At 47.4% G+C, this 18,457-nt stretch overlaps 2 protein-coding genes across 9 annotated transcripts; both read right to left on the reverse strand.

Annotated features, from left to right (window-relative positions):
• Positions 1-6,563: 6,563 nt before the first annotated feature.
• LOC149914120 (uncharacterized) lies at positions 6,564-12,914 on the reverse strand. Its single transcript, XM_090127484.1, has 7 exons — positions 12,868-12,914; positions 10,094-12,481; positions 9,701-9,745; positions 9,226-9,519; positions 8,408-8,446; positions 8,067-8,091; positions 6,564-7,197 (listed from the first exon to the last, which is right to left on the reverse strand). The coding sequence occupies exons 2-7, from the start codon at positions 10,158-10,160 to the stop codon at positions 7,173-7,175; spliced, it is 495 nt and encodes a 164-aa protein (XP_089983610.1). The 5' UTR covers positions 10,161-12,481; positions 12,868-12,914; the 3' UTR covers positions 6,564-7,172.
• A 2,196-nt stretch (positions 12,915-15,110) lies between these two features.
• On the reverse strand, positions 15,111-18,293 carry LOC149914121 (uncharacterized). 8 transcript variants are annotated; one of them, XM_090127456.1, is made up of 8 exons: positions 17,963-18,293; positions 17,485-17,775; positions 16,670-16,708; positions 16,389-16,484; positions 16,291-16,315; positions 16,030-16,073; positions 15,420-15,453; positions 15,111-15,229 (listed from the first exon to the last, which is right to left on the reverse strand). In XM_090127456.1, the coding sequence occupies exons 1-7, from the start codon at positions 18,063-18,065 to the stop codon at positions 15,437-15,439; spliced, it is 615 nt and encodes a 204-aa protein (XP_089983582.1). In that variant the 5' UTR covers positions 18,066-18,293; the 3' UTR covers positions 15,111-15,229; positions 15,420-15,436. The 8 variants fall into 8 exon arrangements, 7 of the variants coding, with proteins under 7 accessions (XP_089983582.1, XP_089983581.1, XP_089983576.1 ...); XM_090127455.1 differs by having other exon boundaries at positions 15,111-15,453; XM_090127450.1 differs by having other exon boundaries at positions 16,389-16,708.
• Positions 18,294-18,457: the final 164 nt, after the last annotated feature.

An 18,457-nucleotide genomic window follows, 5' to 3' on the forward strand; every position in this document is an offset into this window, starting at 1 on the left:
AGTTGTGAGAGGTAATATTAAGAGGTAAGTCCAATGAAAATCCAAGAACATCTGTATTCAAAGGCATGATCTTCTTCAAAGTCACTCCCATTTCAAACCAAGTTCTCTCAGTGATATCTGCCAAGACTCAAGGACAAAAAGTCTCCATTTACAATGCACCTTGACAAGAAAGTACTGATATTTCAATAAAACAACAGCTGGCCTTCAGGCAGAGCTGCACCGTGAGTTAATCTTTAATGTTTCAGTCTTCATTTCAGTTCCACTGTTCAGAGTTCATTGTTTTTGATCTATAGACTTAAGAGGTGGAGTCCTTTCCTAATTGACAATAGCTGAAATACATTTTTAATTCTGAAATAAGGCTCAGTGTTGATTATAGGCAATGGACATCCAACTCTTCTTCTCTGTAACACCAAAATACCCTTTGCATCTAATTGCAATACAAGGATGCTTCCCTCCTATGGCAGTGAAGACATGGAGGAGACAAGGATGTTAAGTCCAATATTCCAGATCTGATCTTTGTGGTACAAACTAAGTTGGAACATTTAAAGAACACTCAGGGAAACAACGGGGCCAATAATAGAGTGGCAAGATATAGGAAGAAAAAAAAAAAAAAAACACAACAAAACTTTACAGTTTCATAAAGTGTGATGTGGTTTAACTAAATACAAGTTTTCTGCTTCTTCATTCCCAGTATGATGTGTTCACACACTCTACCTTAGGCTATGCAACTTGTTATGATCTGCCCTAAATGAACTGAGGTGTTCTTTCACATGTGGGCACTGAATATTTCCTCTGTGCGTCAATAGTTATTTCATTTGCTTATTTAAGTGTTGAAGCAAAAAAAGAAAGCTTCTAAGAAAAAAAATCCAAGGAAGAAGAGTCTTTAAAAAAGCAAGGTAAGGCAGATGGATGGACTAGATAACTTTGTGGTCTTTTCCAACACTAAAGATTCTGTAGTTCTGTGACCTCCTTCTCTGAGAACCCACTTAAGAGAACCACTCACAACTATCTGTCCTTTATCTGGAGGGAGATTTCCTTCTACTCACAAAGGAAATTATAAAGCACTTATCCTCTCATCTCAACTGAAGAACTTACGATGATGTGAAAAACTGGCAGATCTCTAAGATCGTTCCTGGCTCCAGCACAGGAATATATCAGTTCCTTCCCCTGGCCGTTTCCCCATCAGATGTCTTCAGATCTCTTCTTTTCCAATCTTTCCATCTAGCAAAGGCACCAGGAATGTGACTCTCTGTACAGCTCAGTGCCCTTTTCCCAGGTACCCAATATTTCCACTGCCAAGCCATAACCACCCATGTTCCATCTAGTTCCCTATCAGATTCTGCAAGGAGTCTTACAGATACCAAGCCATTGCTTGCTAGCTAACTCATATTTTATTCTTTCTTATGCAGAAACTGAAAAAAAAAAAAAAGAGAGAATGACTTCAAGTGCAGGTAAAGTAAAATTACTTTCTCCATACTGAGGAAGTCCTATTTCGATTTTCCTAAGCTAATTGAGATGTTCTGTCCCATGTCCCTGGGCAGCTGGAGCGAGACTCTCTGGGACAAAAAGACAATGAATTATGACCTGACTTTTCTCATACTCCTTCAATGGCATGTTCCAGTTCCATGCAGCAGGATACTCCTCCAGTCCTAAAACCATAACAGAAAACTTGCTCCTTTCCTTGTGAGGAACGTGGATACTACATTGGGCATTTTTTTTATCTTTTTTTTTTTTTTTTTTTTTAATCTCAACAGACTACAGAAAAGCTCGAAGATACATGGGTATGTGGACTTGCAATCAGACACCAGGGCTAGACATTAAATCCGGTGTGAAAGCTAGAAATAAGCCTCCTTGTTTCTTTCTGGAACTAACTGGCCAAAACACCACTTTACTGAGCACTTATGGACAAGGGTTGGCACCTCCCCTAAGTCTAGTTACATCAGTGTAAAGTCCCACAGATGAAACTGTATCATCCCTCGCTTGCCAGAAAGCTGGCATCACCCTTGAGCTAGAAGCCTGATATAAGAGTTGGAGTTCCATGTCTATAAAAAACACCAAGTTCTTCTTCTCATAAGGATCCTTATGCCTGGAATTTTCACTCTTTTTTAATTTTTAACTAGAAGCTCCTCCTCTCTCTCCTCGGTTCCCATCACCCCAGATGAAGCATGGAAGAACCCTGAGCTTGCCCTGTCCCCTGACCACAGAACAGTCCATCACAAGCCCCCTGCTAAGGGCCCCATTATTGAGAATCTTCTTCCCATCACGGTGGGCAGGAAGGGCTTTGCTTCTGAGAATCATTACTGGGAGGTGCAGTTGGTGCATGAACAGGACAGGCAGGTGAGAGTGCTGACAGTGAGGGAGAGTCTGAAAGGAGGGGGCTGGGATAATCTTTCTGAAACTGGGATCTGGTCACTGGGGAGGGCAAAAGACTTGTAACGTTCCCAGGAGGGAACTAGGTTTGCTGTTCCTGTGCTTTTGCACTCCATGTTTCTCTCCATTAAACAGAAGACAAAAGGAGAAACAGTGACTTTTCCTGTGGTGCTGAGATGTTTTGCTGACTTCCTGCTAATTTGCTATTCAAGGGAGATCCGAAGCCTTTCCTGCCCAGATTGTGTTAGACTGCCATATATCCATGTTCTTATTCCTGGAAGTCCCTTGCAGTCATTTAGCTGATGTCACTGTTTTTTAAGTGGGAAGGAGTCTTAGTAGAGATTCCAGGTCTCAATTAATGTGGTGCTTGATTTTTGCCTTAAGGTTCTTCCCTTGAGAGAAGCTGCCCTTCCTCTGAGGATACAGTTTAAGTCCAGTACAAAAGAGAAATTTGTTATATGGAGTTTTTCTTGTCTCAGTACACTCAGCTATTATTCCCACCTTCCTAAGCTCCACAAGTGATTAAACCCAGATATCACTATGCTGGAAGTTTGGGAGCATTGGATGTCTGGCTGCTCACACCGTAAATGAATGTCTTGCTCCATTGGTTTTGTTTGTTTGTTTGTTTGTTTGCTTGTTTTTCAGTCAGAAGTCATATCTCATTTTTTCTTTCTGATTTCTGTGCTTCATGCTTTCATTGATATAATACTTCCAAATTTTAAGAGTGGATTCAACACTACTGACACTTCCATCAAGCTGTTGATTTCACTATAAAATCCTCTTATATTTATAAAGCACGACTTACCCTGGGAGAAACCATGCTGACTATTCCTGATATTTTATTCTCCTTTGTGAGCCTCTCCCCTCAGGACTCTGGGATGCATCTCACAAGGACTCATAGACATATGGATATTCAGGTTCCTCAGGTGGCTGCAAATCCAACTTTCACTGAAAGCAGGAGGAGGATCATTCTCCCACTTCCCACCTTCTGAAATGGAAGTTTGAGGATTGTGTCTAGAACAGTCAGTAGTGAAGACTGAGACAAAGAAATTGTTGAGTACCATAGCTTTCTCCTGGTCTGTTGTTACTAACCTGCTTGTATTGCTCACTGATGTGTACGCCCTCCTGGACTTTCCTTTTCAGGTTTACAGCCCTGAAGAAGGCTTTCTTGTTGTTCTTTGCACCCCTCACCAAGTCTAGTTCCAGCTGTGCCTTGGCCTTCCTGCCCCCATACCTACACAACCCAGCACCATCCCTATCCTCCTGCCAGGGCCACTGTTCCTGCATCTTCTTGCTCTCCACTTTGCCCAGCAGGTCCTGCTTCAGCCATGCCACTCTCTTGCTTTCCCTTCCTGACTGCCTGCATTGGGGATGGAGACTCTTATGCACTGAGGAAATTTTTCCAGATCTGCCAGCTCTGCTCTGCTCCCTGTCTGTGAGGGCTGATTGAGGTAGTTTTGTTCACTAACTCCCTGAAGAGCTGCAATTTGTTTTTCCTACAATGAAGTGTCCTGATTTTACATTTTGCTTGTCCAATATCAATCCATTTCCTGGTCTCTACAGCCCAGGCAGCCTCCAATCCTGATGTCTCCGCTCAGTTCACTCATATTGGTGAGCAACATCTCCAGCATTGCACCCCCCTTGGTGGGGCTGTCTATTTAGTGATTCAGGAATTTATTTTCGATACATTTCAGGAGGCTTCTGGGTCACTTACAGCTCGCCATGCTAATTTTCCAGCAGATGTCTGTGTGGCTGAAGTTCCCAAGAGGAGAATTCCCAGTGGAAATAGATCTGAAGAAAGAGACAGGAGATAAATGGGGTGTCAGTTCATCTACGTCCAGGGATTTAACATTTTATGAGAATTGAAAGTGGAAGAATTAAGTAGTTAGCCCAGAATGAAGAGCAGGATTCATTCATCCACAGGGAGGCACCTTACAGGTAAGGTAGGCAAGACTCTGATAAGGCAAAGATCTCAAAGGACACAGCAACACTTGCTAACTGTTAACATTCCTTACGTCTGGACTCAGATTGATAAGGAAATTAGTAATTCATCTTGTCTTCAGATAAAGCACATCAAATATGAAGAGAGTGCTCTAAAGACTCGGTGCAAGCAAGTAACCAAATAAGAGCTCTCTGCACTAGCAGAAGATGCAAAAACTCAAGTGCATTTTTGATAAAAGATCCCCAAACTGCTTTTGGGTTTCATCATAGGTGTTTGGATCACAGTCTGGCCATGACACAATCCAAACCTTTGCCTTTGCTGTCTGTTCATCCGTGCCATACAATAACTGCCCTGAGCTAGTGGACTCAGCGCAGTGGAATTCTGCCTGAAGATTGAGGGCACACTCAATGCTGCTACCAGGCACCTTACAGCACCTTTCATCACAAACCATCTGGAAGATGGACAAACATGAGGGGAATCCTGCCCCACAGATCTCAAGCCCTTCCCAAGCTGAGTGGAAACACTCATCCTGTCTTCATCGTCCAGCCCAGAGCAAAGCAACTGCGGTCATGCCGTGCAAAGAGGTGATGTTTGCAGCTCATCAGCCCTCTGCACTCACACACCTCGATGCTTCTGGTCCCTCAGACTGGAGATGAGCAGCTGCTGCTCTTTCAAATGCTGCTTCAAGCCCAGCTCCACACAAGCAAAGCATCGTCTTTCTGAAGGAGCGGTCGGGTGAATCTTGTGTGGGAGGAAAGTTCTCATTTCTAAACAGATGAGGCATTACTGTGTGCACGAAGCTGTAGTCTGGCCAGACCAGGGAGCACTAAGAAAGGAGATGCAAAAATAGCACAGGCTGATTCTCGTCCTTGAGCACCTCCAGAGATGGGGCATCCACTGCTTCTCTGTGGAGTCTACACCAGTGCCTCACTGCCCCTCATATAGTAGATAACATTTCTCTTTTTCCTATCACTGTCAAACTGTTTAATCAGTTGCTGTCCATCTTGTTTACAAGCTCACATTAAATACAGCCTCCCTGTGTCAGGCAGGATTTCTCTTTTGTACTTTCCCCATCTTGCCTCTGTGCCCTTGCTGCTTTGACTCCATTCTCAGCCCCATCTCACTCTTTAGGGAGCATCTCATCACTGAGAATCCTTGAAGAAACCCAGTGCCTTGAGTGCTGCTACACACTCTTCAGATCTCCAGCAGCCAAAAGCTTCTATGCATTCAGTATTGCTGTTGCTGCTACCAAAAGCAGTTATCACTTCATTTACAATCTGTGCAGGAAAATGAATCTGTGCCTCCGTGAGGAACTCAGCATCTGCCCGTGGAGATGATCAACAGAGGGATAGATGCAATCTGTAGATCCACAAAATGTTGCCATGTGCTGAGAACTTACTCTGTGGTGATCGATGAACCTGTGCTATTTTTGCATCCCCCTTTCTTAGTGCTCTCTGGCCTAGCCAGATTCATCTCAAGACAAGAGGAATTATTAATCTCCTTATCAACCTTGGTCCAGAGGTAAGGAATGTTAATGGGTAGCATGTGTTGCTGTGTCTTTTGAGATCTTCCTTACCAAACCTGCATGACTTATCAACAAGGCTTACAGTTTCACACAATGTCTAGAATTTCAGTTGCTGATTATTTTCAGTCTCCTGGATGGATTCTGCAGATTGGGTCAAATTTTGATTAATCAGCAGAATATAAAATTGTAACATTGACATTACTTAAAAGAATGTAAGTCACTCGCTCAGTGCAAAGAAGAAGATGCTGCTGGAGATGTTGGTGCCTAGGAATAGCACATTGACATAGGATGGATATAGTTGGTTATAATAACTGTCCTGCTACAGAGTAGGAGCAGGGCATCAAAGTCACACCTGGCCCAGTTCGGAGGGTCCTCAGGACACCTTTCATGTTTTCACCTCCAATACCTTCTTGTATGATCGCTGAGCAGCTATCCATTGGTTGGTTATGTATTAGGAAGCAAGAAGGAGAACAAACCCAATCTGTGTGACACAGGCACAGAAGATTTCTTTAGTTTGCCCAGTTGAATCTGGTGTATTCCTTTCTCTCTGAATGCACCCTGAGAGCTCCCATCTGTCCGCAGGGGCTGTGACAGGATCCTTGTGCTTGGGGCTCACAGTGGGTACCAAAACACAGCCAGCCTGGGCATCTTCAGAGCTTCTTCCACCTGAAGCCACAGCAGTAATGCATAACCACAGCTCATCACTTGATGACTTCTTTGATTCAAAACCGTGGTGACATTGATGATGCAGCAAGCAGCACACAGATCTGTGGCTGTGTGCACAGATGTGTGGGTGGAGAGAAGAGCTCATTTGTGGCTGTACCACACCGTTTGTGTATTTGAATGACATATCTTTCTGTTCCAGTTTGGTACATTTCGGACATTTTATTGATATTGTCGGTAGTCCATACATAAGCAAGTCATAAATCTTATTGGCCAGACATAAATTGAGAGCAAACCCCATAAACACAAAGAGCCCCATGTTACACCCCAGGAGCTCTCTGCAAGGAAACACAGTGGCTTTGAGCCAGTCCCAGTGCCCTTGCCACGCTGCAGCCTATAGAGCTCTGCTGTTGGTCATCTGCTTCACAGGAGGCTGGAGGGGAAAGCAAAGCTCTGTTACTGCAGCTGCAGCCTGCAAGCCCTGCACGAGGAGGCTCCAAGTGCACCAGGAGCATCCATGCACACTGGAGAAGCAGGCAGGAGATAGTTAGCAAGAACAAAAGAAAAATAAGAGCAGATTTTGGACAGAACTTGCTTGCTAGATACACTCTTTCTTCTTCATAATTCCCCCTCCACTCTCTTTAAAACACTCAGAAGTATTCTTCCAGCTCTTCAGATGGAACCATTTCTGGAGCTTCTGAGAAGGAAGCACAGAACACAACTTTGGCAGCAGGAACAAGGAGCTGCAGTTCTGCATATCAAGGGGAGGTGTTTGCAGAAGTCAGAGAGGAGAGTGTGATTTGTGGCTAGAAAACCTATCTTATGATTTGCCATTTTTCTGCAAGCAAAGAGAACGTGAGGAAAGGAGATGTGTGAGAAAATGAGATCTCTGGGCAAAGTATCACTTTGGTTCCAATGGGAAAGGGCCCCAACTCACCTTGTCCCTTTTAAAATGAGCAATGGTGGCATCTGTGGGGGAAAAAAAAAAAAGAAAGAAAAGAAACAAAAACCAAAAAAAAAAAAAAAAAAAAGAGTGCTCGGCACTCATTTGGGAAGAGGGAAGACCCACCACTGGTTTGGGCAGCAGATGACAGACTCCGGACTGACTGCCCAACCCCATTTGCCCTGTCTGTGCAAGAAGATTTGGAGGAGCAGAGATGATGGGCTTTGGGGGCAGTTTCCCATCATTTGAGGCATTTTCTGCATTTACGCAGCAAATTTCAGCCTGCTGCTCTGCAATGAAATTGGAGCTGCAAACAGAGCAAGGTGCATGTGTGGTGGGCTTACATCCCCTGTCCCCAACCACAGCATCCTCCCTTGTGGCTGTCCATGCTTGTTGAGCCATCACTGAGATATTTCCCCACCACTGTCTGTGTACGCAGCCACATCCTCCAGTGTGGGGCTGTGCTTTGGGCTGTGCTTGAAACAAACACCATAGTGAGGGGAACTGAAGAAAGGAGAACAGCAGAGTCTGAAGTGTGAGACCTGCCATGCAAGTGGGATTTGTCACTGTGAACGCTGAGACAAAAGCACCGTTGAGATATTGTCCCTTGCCTTTCTGCTCACCTTTGGCATCTCTCCCCGCAGCCACCTGTAAGAAAAACAGTCTCACATCAAAGCTGTGGCAGTCTCATGGATCCCCCACAGTTCCCTCAAGTCCTCACCTTTCCTAATGGTCCAGAAGCTGGCTGCAGACAGGAAGAGGGTGACAGCAACCAATACCACATGAATGACTATGGGGTTCAGAGGAGAGTTGGGGTTTGGGGACACAGAGGGTGATAGGGTCAGATGGGAGTGATGCAGGAGTTGGGGTGAAACAGCGACATAACGATGGGTTGGGAAAAGAGGGGAAGGATAGGGAAAAGGTGCAGGGGTAGGTTCAGCAGGAGCCAAGGAGAGTCCCTCACCTGGGGGTGCAGCTCGTGCTGTGTGATCAGACACAAGACCTGGAGGGACAAACGGATGAGCTGAGTGTTGCCCACATGCTCACCTCTGCATGGACACAGCTCCTGAGTGCACTGGTATGGGACAGGGAGTGCATGCACTGGCAGGTGCCCACTGAGCCAGCTCTGTCCCCTGAGACATGTGGGCTGACATGGGGTCTCCGCCATCCTGAAGATCAATTATCTGAACTATGGTGAATTCAGAAATGCATGGCAGAGATGAAAATGTGCATTTTATGATACTGCAGCACAACTCTATTCTTTCCTTGGCCTTGGGCATAAGAAAGGACTAGCATGATGCTCTGTCTCAATGGGATGGCAGCGTCCCACCTGCAAGACTGCATCCTGCATCTCCCCCTGCCACCATCCAAAGGCACTTTTTGGTGGTTTTGTTGCAGGTGGAGACGCACAAATCCCAGTGCACACCAACTTAGGGCCATCCCCACACAATGGCCACAACATCACCTAGTTGCTGCATAGGAAATGAAACAAAAAAGAACAACCTCACTCCTGGAAATCACCCCAGTTTCTTTTCTGTATTGTCAAAATTTTTTTGGAATAAGCCTTGGAGCATCCTTGCCCAGGAAAGCAACCATGCCCAAACCCTGCACCTCCTTTATGTTCCTGGCCACTGCAGAACACTATTTCTGCAGCGTAAGATTGAGACACAAAACTTTCCAGAGCCATACTCTCTCTATGGCATCTCGCTGCACATGGGACATCCATGTGCTGTTAATTATCCCCATCCCCTGTGTCCCCACCACCCTGGTGTCATGTCCCACCTGTGACATGCAGGTCCCGGGGGGCACTGAGGACAGAGCTCCTCAGCCAGTTTTTCTCGTTCCTCTGCTCGTACAAACACTTGTATGTCCCGCTGCTTCCCTCAGTGATGCTCAGCAGCATGGAGTAGCTGACCGTGTTCTCTTTGGCTTTCCTGCTGCGCACCTTCAACCCATCCTTGCAGAAGACAATTCGGGTAGCAGGAAACTGTTTCTGGAGAACACATTGAGCCAGGACAACGTCCCCTTCCTGAGCTCTTGAACTGTTAAGGAACAGGACTGGAGCCTGGAGAGTACCTGGAGAGATGGCACAGGGATTCCGCCAGCATCAGTAGTTGAAAAACACCTTGTATCCCAAGGCACAGACAAACAGCACTCCAGTGGTGGACACTGGGAATTCATTGGGAAAGATTCCTTTCTCTCTTCCCATCTCCTCCCCCACGATGTCTTCACTTTCGGGACCCATTCTCACACTCACCACCAGCCCTGGAGCTGCAGATCTCTTGCTTGCACACACCAGTACCTGCACCATGGGACGGAGAGGGTTTTATTTAGAGGGACAATGTCCTGCTCACCCACATCTACCTGCCCATGTCCCCACTCTTCAGCAGACACCACTCCACCAATTTATCCCCTTGCTGTATCCACTGACTCCATTTGAACAAGCCCAAATCCATTTTGGATGGGTTTTCTTTTCCAGATGCAGCCTCCTCAACCTTAAAATCACACAGCACTCCTGAATTGTGCTTTTGGTGCCAGTCTCCATCCCACACGTCCTCCATCTCCACCCTCAGCACCATCCCAAGCCTCTTTGTGGTGGGCTTCCTGCTCCAGGTAGGGTTCCCCAATACCCAAAGCATCCCCAACTCACCGAACACTAGCAGCAGGATGGCAGGGACACGAGCACATGGCATGCTCCATGCTAAATGCCCCCACATCTTCTGCAGATCGCTCCTCACAGCACCCGCTTTGCAGTGAGCGGGGTGCAGATGGTCACAGGTCTGTGTTGTGAGCCTAGGACACGTCCTGTGGTGTTTCTGAGCTGACGGAGAGTTACCCACAGCGACAGCCTGTGATGCAGCCCATGATGCATCTGTTGTGTCTGCAAAGCCCCCGCTTCTATTTTGGGACACACAGAGACCTTAGCAGGGGTCGTGCTTCCTGTTTTTTGAGAGGACGAAACTTCTCCCTTCTCCCTCTTTTCCCCACCTCCTCTTGCTGAGCATGACCTCATTCTGTATGTGGCATCCGTTTTGGCTCTTTCTGTCAGCTGTCTTGTCTCTGTCCCAACTTCCAAACTCCTGTTCATCTCCAGCCCACCAAAGAGTCATTAAACAGTTGTGCTTGGCTTGAAAGAGACCTTAAAGGTCGTGGTATCAGTCATGCAATCATAACAACTAACTAACTAACAAAAAAATAGTAGAACACACAGTTAAAGAATCAGACACCATACTGCCAGAATTTAGCAGCTCACTGGTTGGGTTTGAGTTGAGAATGGCCTCAGCTCCTTTTGTCCAGTCCAGAATGGGGAGGGGAGGGATGTGGAGGGAGCGGAGGGGCGGGGTGAATCAGTGCCTAGTGCATGTTTGGTAGCAGGGAGACCCACCCTGACGAGGGTTGGCACTACCTGTGTCTGGAATGAATCCCAGCCCCATTTCTGCTCCCTTTCCTCTCCCCTTTGCAGCAAGATGCCTTGGAGCGGAGACGCTCAACAGGGGAAAGGAGAGAAAGGAAATGCAGTGCCTGGAGTGTGAGATCCTGACCCAACCCCATGGCAATCTCTCATCTTCCAAGCCTTCAGGGGCCATTGGTGATATTCCCATGGAGAAATGCTTCCTTCTCCTACCCCTTGGCAATCCCTTTTTGTCATAGGAAATCCCAGACATAATGCTGCCCTGCACAAGGAGCACCCCAGGGACACATCCCCCAGCTTTTCCACAAGCACTCAGCTTTGCCACTAGTGACACTGCCATGACTGTGGCTTCCACCCAGGTGTGTGGGTCAGGGCATGGGCTGCTGGGATGGGGACACTGGGCAGTGAGGAGGACATTGATGTGTGACGGGGTTCCCTGGAGCACAGGGTTAATCCTTCATCTGTTGATTCTGTGCTTCATACCTACCTGATTTCCACAGTCATAGAATCACAGAATTCTTAGAGTTGGAAGGAACCTCTGGAGGCCATCTAGTTCAACTCTCCTGCAGTGAACATGACATCACAGATCAAGTTGTCCAGGATCTTATCCTGCCTTGCCTTGAAAGTCTCCAGGAACGGGGCATCAACCCGATCTCCAGGTAATCTGCCCAAGACACTGGTCTTTATGCTAAGAAGAATATCAGTTATTTTCAATTAGATCCTGATGGAACCTTGGAGTAAAAACACTTTGTAGAATAATTATGGCTTCAAATTAGACAATTAAGAATTAAGACTGGGAAAACCAGTCTCAGTTGATCTGACGCCCATAGGACAAGTACTTCTCATTCACAAAACACCATTGAGTTTTTATCTGTGAGTATGTACCTGTGCCCACAAATAAGACAATTGTATTCATACTCAGTTGATAATCTGATCCAACTCATCCAACAGGCTACTCTCCCCATAAACAGTGATGGTGAAGTAAGAATGTAGAGCCCCAAAAGCTGGAAGAGAAAACACTGCAACTGGTTTTACTGGACCTTCTGTTCCTAATATGTTTGGCATCAGAGTGAGAGGAGTACTTTATCCTCAGCTAGTGACAGCTAACAGTAGGAGATGCAGTCAGTGAGACACCAAAAGACAGGTGATATGGAATGTCAAACTCTCCATTTGAAAAAATGCATTCTCTTACTTCTGATTTTCATAACGCTGGCTTTAAGATCCTGCTACAGAACACAAGCATAAATGTAGAGAGTAAGCCTGGTACAAGATGTTTGAAGTTCAGATTTTCGGCTTAGAAAGGACATGCTAGCTAGAATCTCATACAAAAGAACAATAATTAAAGAAATGAGAGCTGGTCATGCAAAGTAGGCAACAACACAGGAATTTGTTACCACATCTCCTGTGGATGTTTAAATTCAGCCTCTGATATTTCTTCTACTCCAACCAGAATTAGAGTGCTATGCAGGGTGGAATCGCATCATAATCCTATTTCCAAGGAGTTATCAATTGCCTTCACTTGATGTTCTGTTCAGTGCTCAGTGCTTCACCTGCTCGGAGAACTAAGGAAATCTCCTGTGCCTCTGTGTCACAGAGGTTGTGTTGGTTCTGTCACCACGTCAGCAACTGATTAAACAGCAGAACAAAAGTGAAAATGAAAGCAAAGCCAGCAGTGGGCTGCACACACCCTAGGGTCTGATTCTGTAGACTTTGCAGGCTGTGTTTTTGGTTCTCAAGGACTCTGTATGGTCTGTGGGTTTCCTTATCCCTTGGACAGTCCCATAGCAGCTACATGACTTCTATGTGGGTCCCAATTGTCCCCATCCATCCCTCGTGTGCCCATCACATCAATACCTCCTTATCAAAACCCGATGTTCGTATCACCCCGCTCTGACCCTTTCACACTCCTAAAACCCCAAAACTCCCCTCTGTCCCCATCTCCCCATTCTGTCCCCAGTGCCCCACACTCTGCCTGATTCCACAGTCATTTCAGTGACATCACTGGCTTTCACCTTCCTCCTGTCTGCAGCTGCCTTCTGGACCATCAAGAAAGGTGAAGGCTTTGGGAACTGGGTGGGAAATTCAGGAGGCTGTCACAGCTCTGATGTGGGACTCTGCTCCTTGCAGGTACCTGCGGAGAGAGATGCCATAGGTGAGCAGTAAGAGGCTGGGAGGGGATGTTTGAGTGCAGCTAGGACTCTAGGGGGCTGCTTGTGCAGGGCAGCATTATCTGTGGGATATCATAAGAAGGGATTGCCACTGGATTGGAGAAGGAAGCATTTACTCACAGGATCATTTGCAATAGCACGTGGGTGCATGGAGGATGAGAGATTGATGTGGGGTTGGATCAAGCACAGTGCCCAGTGCAAGGAGGCATCATTCAGTGAATATCAATCCTGGACACTTCCCAGCAAGCACACCCCAAATCCATTTCCCTTTCCTCCCCAGGCAGCAGCACATTCCCAGCCAGCAGATGGAAAACACCGACTACGGAGAAATCCAATGTGAGTGCTGGACAAGCCCAGACTGCAGGGATCCCTTTCCCTTGGACTTGCATTTGCCATCCCACCGGTTCCTTTCCTGATGGGACATACAAAACTAGTCATCAAGGGACAATTTCTCCATGCTGCTTTCATCCCGGTGCTCATGGTGACAAATCCCACACGCACAGCTTGTCTCACACTTCAGACTCTGCTTTCTTCATTTCTCTTCCCTGTGGTGTTTGTTTCAAGCCCAGCCCAAAGCACAGCCCCACACTGGAGGATGTGGCTGCGTACACAGACAGTGGTGGGGAAATATCTCAGTGATGGCTCAACAAGCACGGACAGCCACAAGGGGAGGATGCTGTGGTTGGGGACAGGGGATGTAAGCCCACCACGCATGTGCCTTGCTCTGTTTGCAGCTCCAATTTCATTGCAGAGCAGCAGGCTGAAATTTGCTGCATAAATGTAGAAAATGCCTCAAATGATGGGAAACTGCCCCAAAGCCCATCATCTCTGCTCCTCCAAATCTTCTTGCACAGACAGGGCAGATGGGATTGGGCAGCCAGTCCAAATCTGCTGCCCAAACCAGTGGTGGGTCTCCCCACTTCCCAAATGAATACTGAGCACTCGTGTGTTTTTTCCCCCACAGATGCCACCATCTCCGACTTTTGAAGGGACAAGGTGAGTTGAGTCCCTTTTCCCAGGAACAAAAGTGAAACATTCCACAGACATAATATTTTTTGTCTCACGCATCTCTTAGTCTTACGTTCTCTTTACTTGCAGAAAAATGGCAAATCATGAGATACGTTTTCTAGCCACAAATCACACTCTCTTCTCTGACTTCTGCAAACACCTCCCCTTGATATGCAGTACTGCAGCCCCTTGTTGCTGCTGCCAAAGTTGTGTGCTTCCTTCTCAGAAGCTCCAGAAATTGTTCCATCTGAAGAGCTGGAAGAATACTTCTGAGTGTTTTAAAGAGTGTGGAGGGGGAATAATGAAGAAGAAAGAGTGTATCTAGCAAGCAAGTTCTGTCCGAAATCTGCTCTTATTTTTCTTTTGTTCTTGCTAACTATCTCCTGACTGTTTTTCCAGTGTGCATGGATCCTTCTGGTGCACTTGGAGCCTCCTCGTGCAGGGCTTGCAGGCTGTAGCTGCAGTAACAGAGCTTTGCTTTCCCCTCCAGCCTCCTGTGAAGCAGATGACCAACAGCAGAGCTCTATAGGCTGCAGCGTGGCAAGGGCACTGGGACTGGCTCAAAGCCACTGTGTTTCCCTGCAGAGAGCTCCTGGGGTGTAACATGGGGCTCTTTGTATTTATGGGGTTTGCTCTCAATTTATGTCTGGCCAATAAGATTTATGACTTGCTTATGTATGGACTACTGACAATATCAATAAAATGTCCGAAATGTACCAAACTGGAACAGAAAGATATGTCATTCAAATACACAAACGGTGTGGTACAGCCACAAATGAGCTCTTCTCTTCACCCACACATCTGTGCACACAGCCACAGATCTGTGTGCTGCTTGCTGCATCATCAATCTCACCACGGTTTTGAATCAAAGAAATCATCAAGTGATGAGCTGTGGTTATGCATTACTGCTGTGGCTTCAGGTGGAAAAAGCTCTGAAGATGCCCAGGCTGGCTGTGTTTTGGTACCCACTGTGAGCCCCGAGCACAAGGATCCTGTCACAGCCCCTGCGGACAGATGGGAGCTCTCAGGGTGCATTCAGAGAGAAGAAGGACACCTGATTCATTCAGTTTGTGGGGGAATCTCGTGCTTTTATTGATAAGTGACACTTCTGCTCTGCTTTCGCAGCTGTTCTTGCAGAGAAAGGCATGGATTGCCTCTCACTTTCTGACATTCTGTCTTATGTACAAACTGCAGAGACCTTCAAAACACAAACAAGGAATTACAGTGGTCCCAAAGCCGCTCAGCATCCCCCCGTGGGGTCAGGGCAGGAGGGGAACTGCAGCCAGAGCACCACCACATCTGGGTTTGCATTTCCCCTCCAAAGCCTTGCCTTCTGTGGGCAAAAAAATGCACGCTCAACTGCAGGCCTCTGCAAGAGCACAACTCACCTTCATTTAATCCTCATTTAATCCACGTTGGCATCTGCAGGGAGATCCAGAATGAGTGCCCAGCCATCAGCAGGGGAGAGACCTTCCCCAGCCACCAGCACAACTGCACCCATGGGCTTCCTATGCCAAAATCATCACCCTTACAACTTCCAACAGTGGCTCCTGAGGTCTGCCTTGCAGCCCCGAGATAATGCCCTGTGTTAGGTGCCAGGTTTTGCTTCTGCGTTATACTGGTTGGAGGCTGCTCTGCTGGTGTGAATTGTCCCAGTTCTCACCCCAAAAAAAGTGCTCTGAACTGTTGCATTTCCCCTTAAACATTGTCCACTCAGAGCTGAGATTGACAGTGAAACTGTCCTTATTTCATGGCAGTGTCAGTAAAGGGAATGGAGACTTTGCAGCAGGGTGAAGAAAACCAGGCCATATTTGTCAGGGAGGTTTAGAGAGAATCTACCTGGGTGGGACTGGGAGTATATCCTGAGAAATTAACTTTATCTGCTGGGATTGTCATGTGCATATGGAGACAATATTGACATAAAACAGCGCGTATGTGATCATCTCTGCATTGTCCTTGGTGCCTGGAGGGGAAGGGTGCACAGGGACTGGCACTTACAGTAAGAATCGTGGTCAGCAGAAGATTCCTCAGCTCTACCAGCACTATGGAGAGAGCCAGAGAAAGCAGAGAGAAAAGGCACTGAGGTTCCATACGGGGGCCATTGGAGATATTCCCATGGGAACTGCTTTGTTCTCCAACCCCATCACCATCCCTCATCTACACAGGTGAATCCACGGACAAAACTGACATTGCACAAGGAGCAGCACCCCAGGCTCCCTGATGCCCACAAATCCTGCAGGCCAGCCCCAAACTGCTCACCTTCGGCATATCCTCCTGCAGGCACCTGCAAGAAGAAGCGTCCCACATCAGAGCTGTGATGGCCCCATGGTTCCCCCCTACTTCCCACAAGACTTCACCTTTCTTGATGGTCCAGTATGTGCCTGCAGAAAGGAGGAGGGTGAGAGCCACCAGTGCCACCGTAATGACTGTAGGGTCCGGCAGGATTTTGGGATCTGGGAACAGAGTGGAGGGATGGGGACTAGAGAGAGGAGCTTTGGGATTGTTGGAGGGTGGTGCAGCCAGAGGGGAGTGGTGAGGACATGGGAGTGTGATGAGCATGTAGTGATGGGACTGGAGAAAGAGGGAAGGGGAAGATTGGGATGCATGGGGGCAGCAAGAGTAGAGGTGAAAGCCTCACCAGCAGTTGCTGTCCCCTCTGTGGAACTGGACAAGTTGCCTGTTGGGACAAATGGATGGGCTGAGTATCCCCTGAACTCTCACCTCTGCATGAACACGGCTGCTGAGTGCATTGGTATGGGGCAGAGCATGAAGACATGGGCAGGTGCCCACAGTGTCAGCTCTGTATCCTGGAACACCTGGACTGATGTGGGTTCTTCTGGATATCAATTATTTAAACTATGGTGGATTAAGAAATGCATGGCAGAGCTACTGTGCATTGTATGACACTACAGCACAACCTCTTCCTTCATTGAATTTGGGGATATTAAAGGGCTAGTACATTGCTCTGCCTAGATGGTATGGCAGCATCACATTTACAAGACTGCATCCTGTGTTTCCCATCCTGCCGTCATCTCAAGGCTCTTTTTGGTGGCTTTGTTGCAGGTGGGGGCACCCAGATCCCAAAGCACACCAACATCTGGCCATCCCCACACTGTGACCACACAATCATCATGTTGCTGAGTAGAATCTCACACAGTAAGGAACAATCTCACTCCTGGAAATCACCCCAATTTCCCTTCCTTATGCTTATAAAGATATTGCAGTAATCCTTGAAGCATCCTTACCCAGGCTTTAAAGGCTCCATGACCATCCCCTATCTTTGCTTCCTGTGCCTGTGCACTGCAAAACTCCATTTCTGCAGCGTGGGATGGAGAAGGGAAACCTTCCAGAGCCATCACCTCTCTATAGCATCTCTTGCTGCACATGGAACATCCATGTGGTGTTATGTCTAACCGTACCCTGCATCCCCACCACCCTGGTGTCATTTCCCACCTGTGACATGCAGGTCCCATGGAGGACTGAGGGCAGAACTCAGCCAGCTTTTCCCACTCCTCTGCTGGTACAAACATGCATATGTCCCACTGCTTCTCGCAGAGATGTTCATCTGAATGGAGTAGATGACCATGTCCTCTTGGGCCTTCATGCTGCGCACCTCCAACCCATCCTTGCAGAAGACAAATCGGGTAGCAGGAACCATCTTCTGAAGAGCACATTGAAATAGAACGACTTCCCCTTCCTCAGCTCTGCAAGTGTTAAGGAACAGGACTGGGGCCTGGAGAGTACCTGAAGAAATGGCACAGGCATTCAATCACCAGAGTCAATATTTGAAAAACACATTCTATGCCAAGGCACAGACAATCTGCTCTCGAGGGATGGATATTGGGAATTCATGGGGAAGAATGATGACTTTCTCTCTTCCCATCTCCTCCCCCACGATGTTTTCATTTTCTGGACCCATTCTCACACTCACCACCAGCCCTGGAGCTGCAGATGTCCTGGGTGCTCACACCAGTACCTGCACCATGGGACAGAGAAGGTTTTGTTTGGAGGGACAATGTCCTGCTCACCCACATCTACCTGCCCATGTCCCCACTGCAGAATAGGCACCATCCAACCTGCACGCCCTCGTGCTGTTCCTCTTCTGTGTTTCTGAGCAAGATCAGATCCATTTGTGATGCATGTGCTGCTTCAAGTACAGTTCCCTATCTTTCTAAAGCACACAGCATTCCTAACTTACGTATTTTTGAAACGTCTCCATCCTGCACCCACTCTACCACTGCACTCAGCACCCTCCCAAGCCTCGTCCTGGTGGATTTCCTGCTCTAGGCAGGGTTTCCTGCTCCCCACACCGTCCCCAGCTCACCGACCACCAGCATCAGGAGTGCAGGGACGCGAGGACACGGCGTGGCCCATCCCGCCTGCCCCCACATCGTTTGGAGATCTCTGCTCACGGCGCCTGCTTTGC

This window comes from Phasianus colchicus, chromosome 31, assembly GCF_987193195.1.
Source record: "Phasianus colchicus chromosome 31, bPhaCol1.hap1.1, whole genome shotgun sequence".
NCBI classification, from domain to species: Eukaryota; Metazoa; Chordata; class Aves; order Galliformes; family Phasianidae; genus Phasianus; species Phasianus colchicus.

Coding starts and splice junctions, on each gene's coding strand:
- LOC149914120 (XM_090127484.1), bottom strand. CDS start 10,160: ATGTGGGGGCATTTAGCATGGAGCATGCCATGTGCTCGTGTCCCTGCC. Junction 9,746..10,093: donor CATCCTGCTGCTAGTGTTCG/GTGAGTTGGGGA, acceptor CCCATGGTGCAG/GTACTGGTGTGTGCAAGCAA. Junction 7,198..8,066: donor TGCGGGGAGAGATGCCAAAG/GTGAGCAGAAAG, acceptor CTTCCTTCTCAG/AAGCTCCAGAAATGGTTCCA.
- LOC149914121 (XM_090127449.1), bottom strand. CDS start 18,065: ATGTGGGTGAGCAGGACATTGTCCCTCCAAACAAAACCTTCTCTGTCC. Junction 17,776..17,962: donor CTGCAGCTCCAGGGCTGGTG/GTGAGTGTGAGA, acceptor CCATTTCTTCAG/GTACTCTCCAGGCCCCAGTC. Junction 16,074..16,290: donor TGCAGGAGGATATGCCGAAG/GTGAGCAGTTTG, acceptor CTCTCTCCATAG/TGCTGGTAGAGCTGAGGAAT.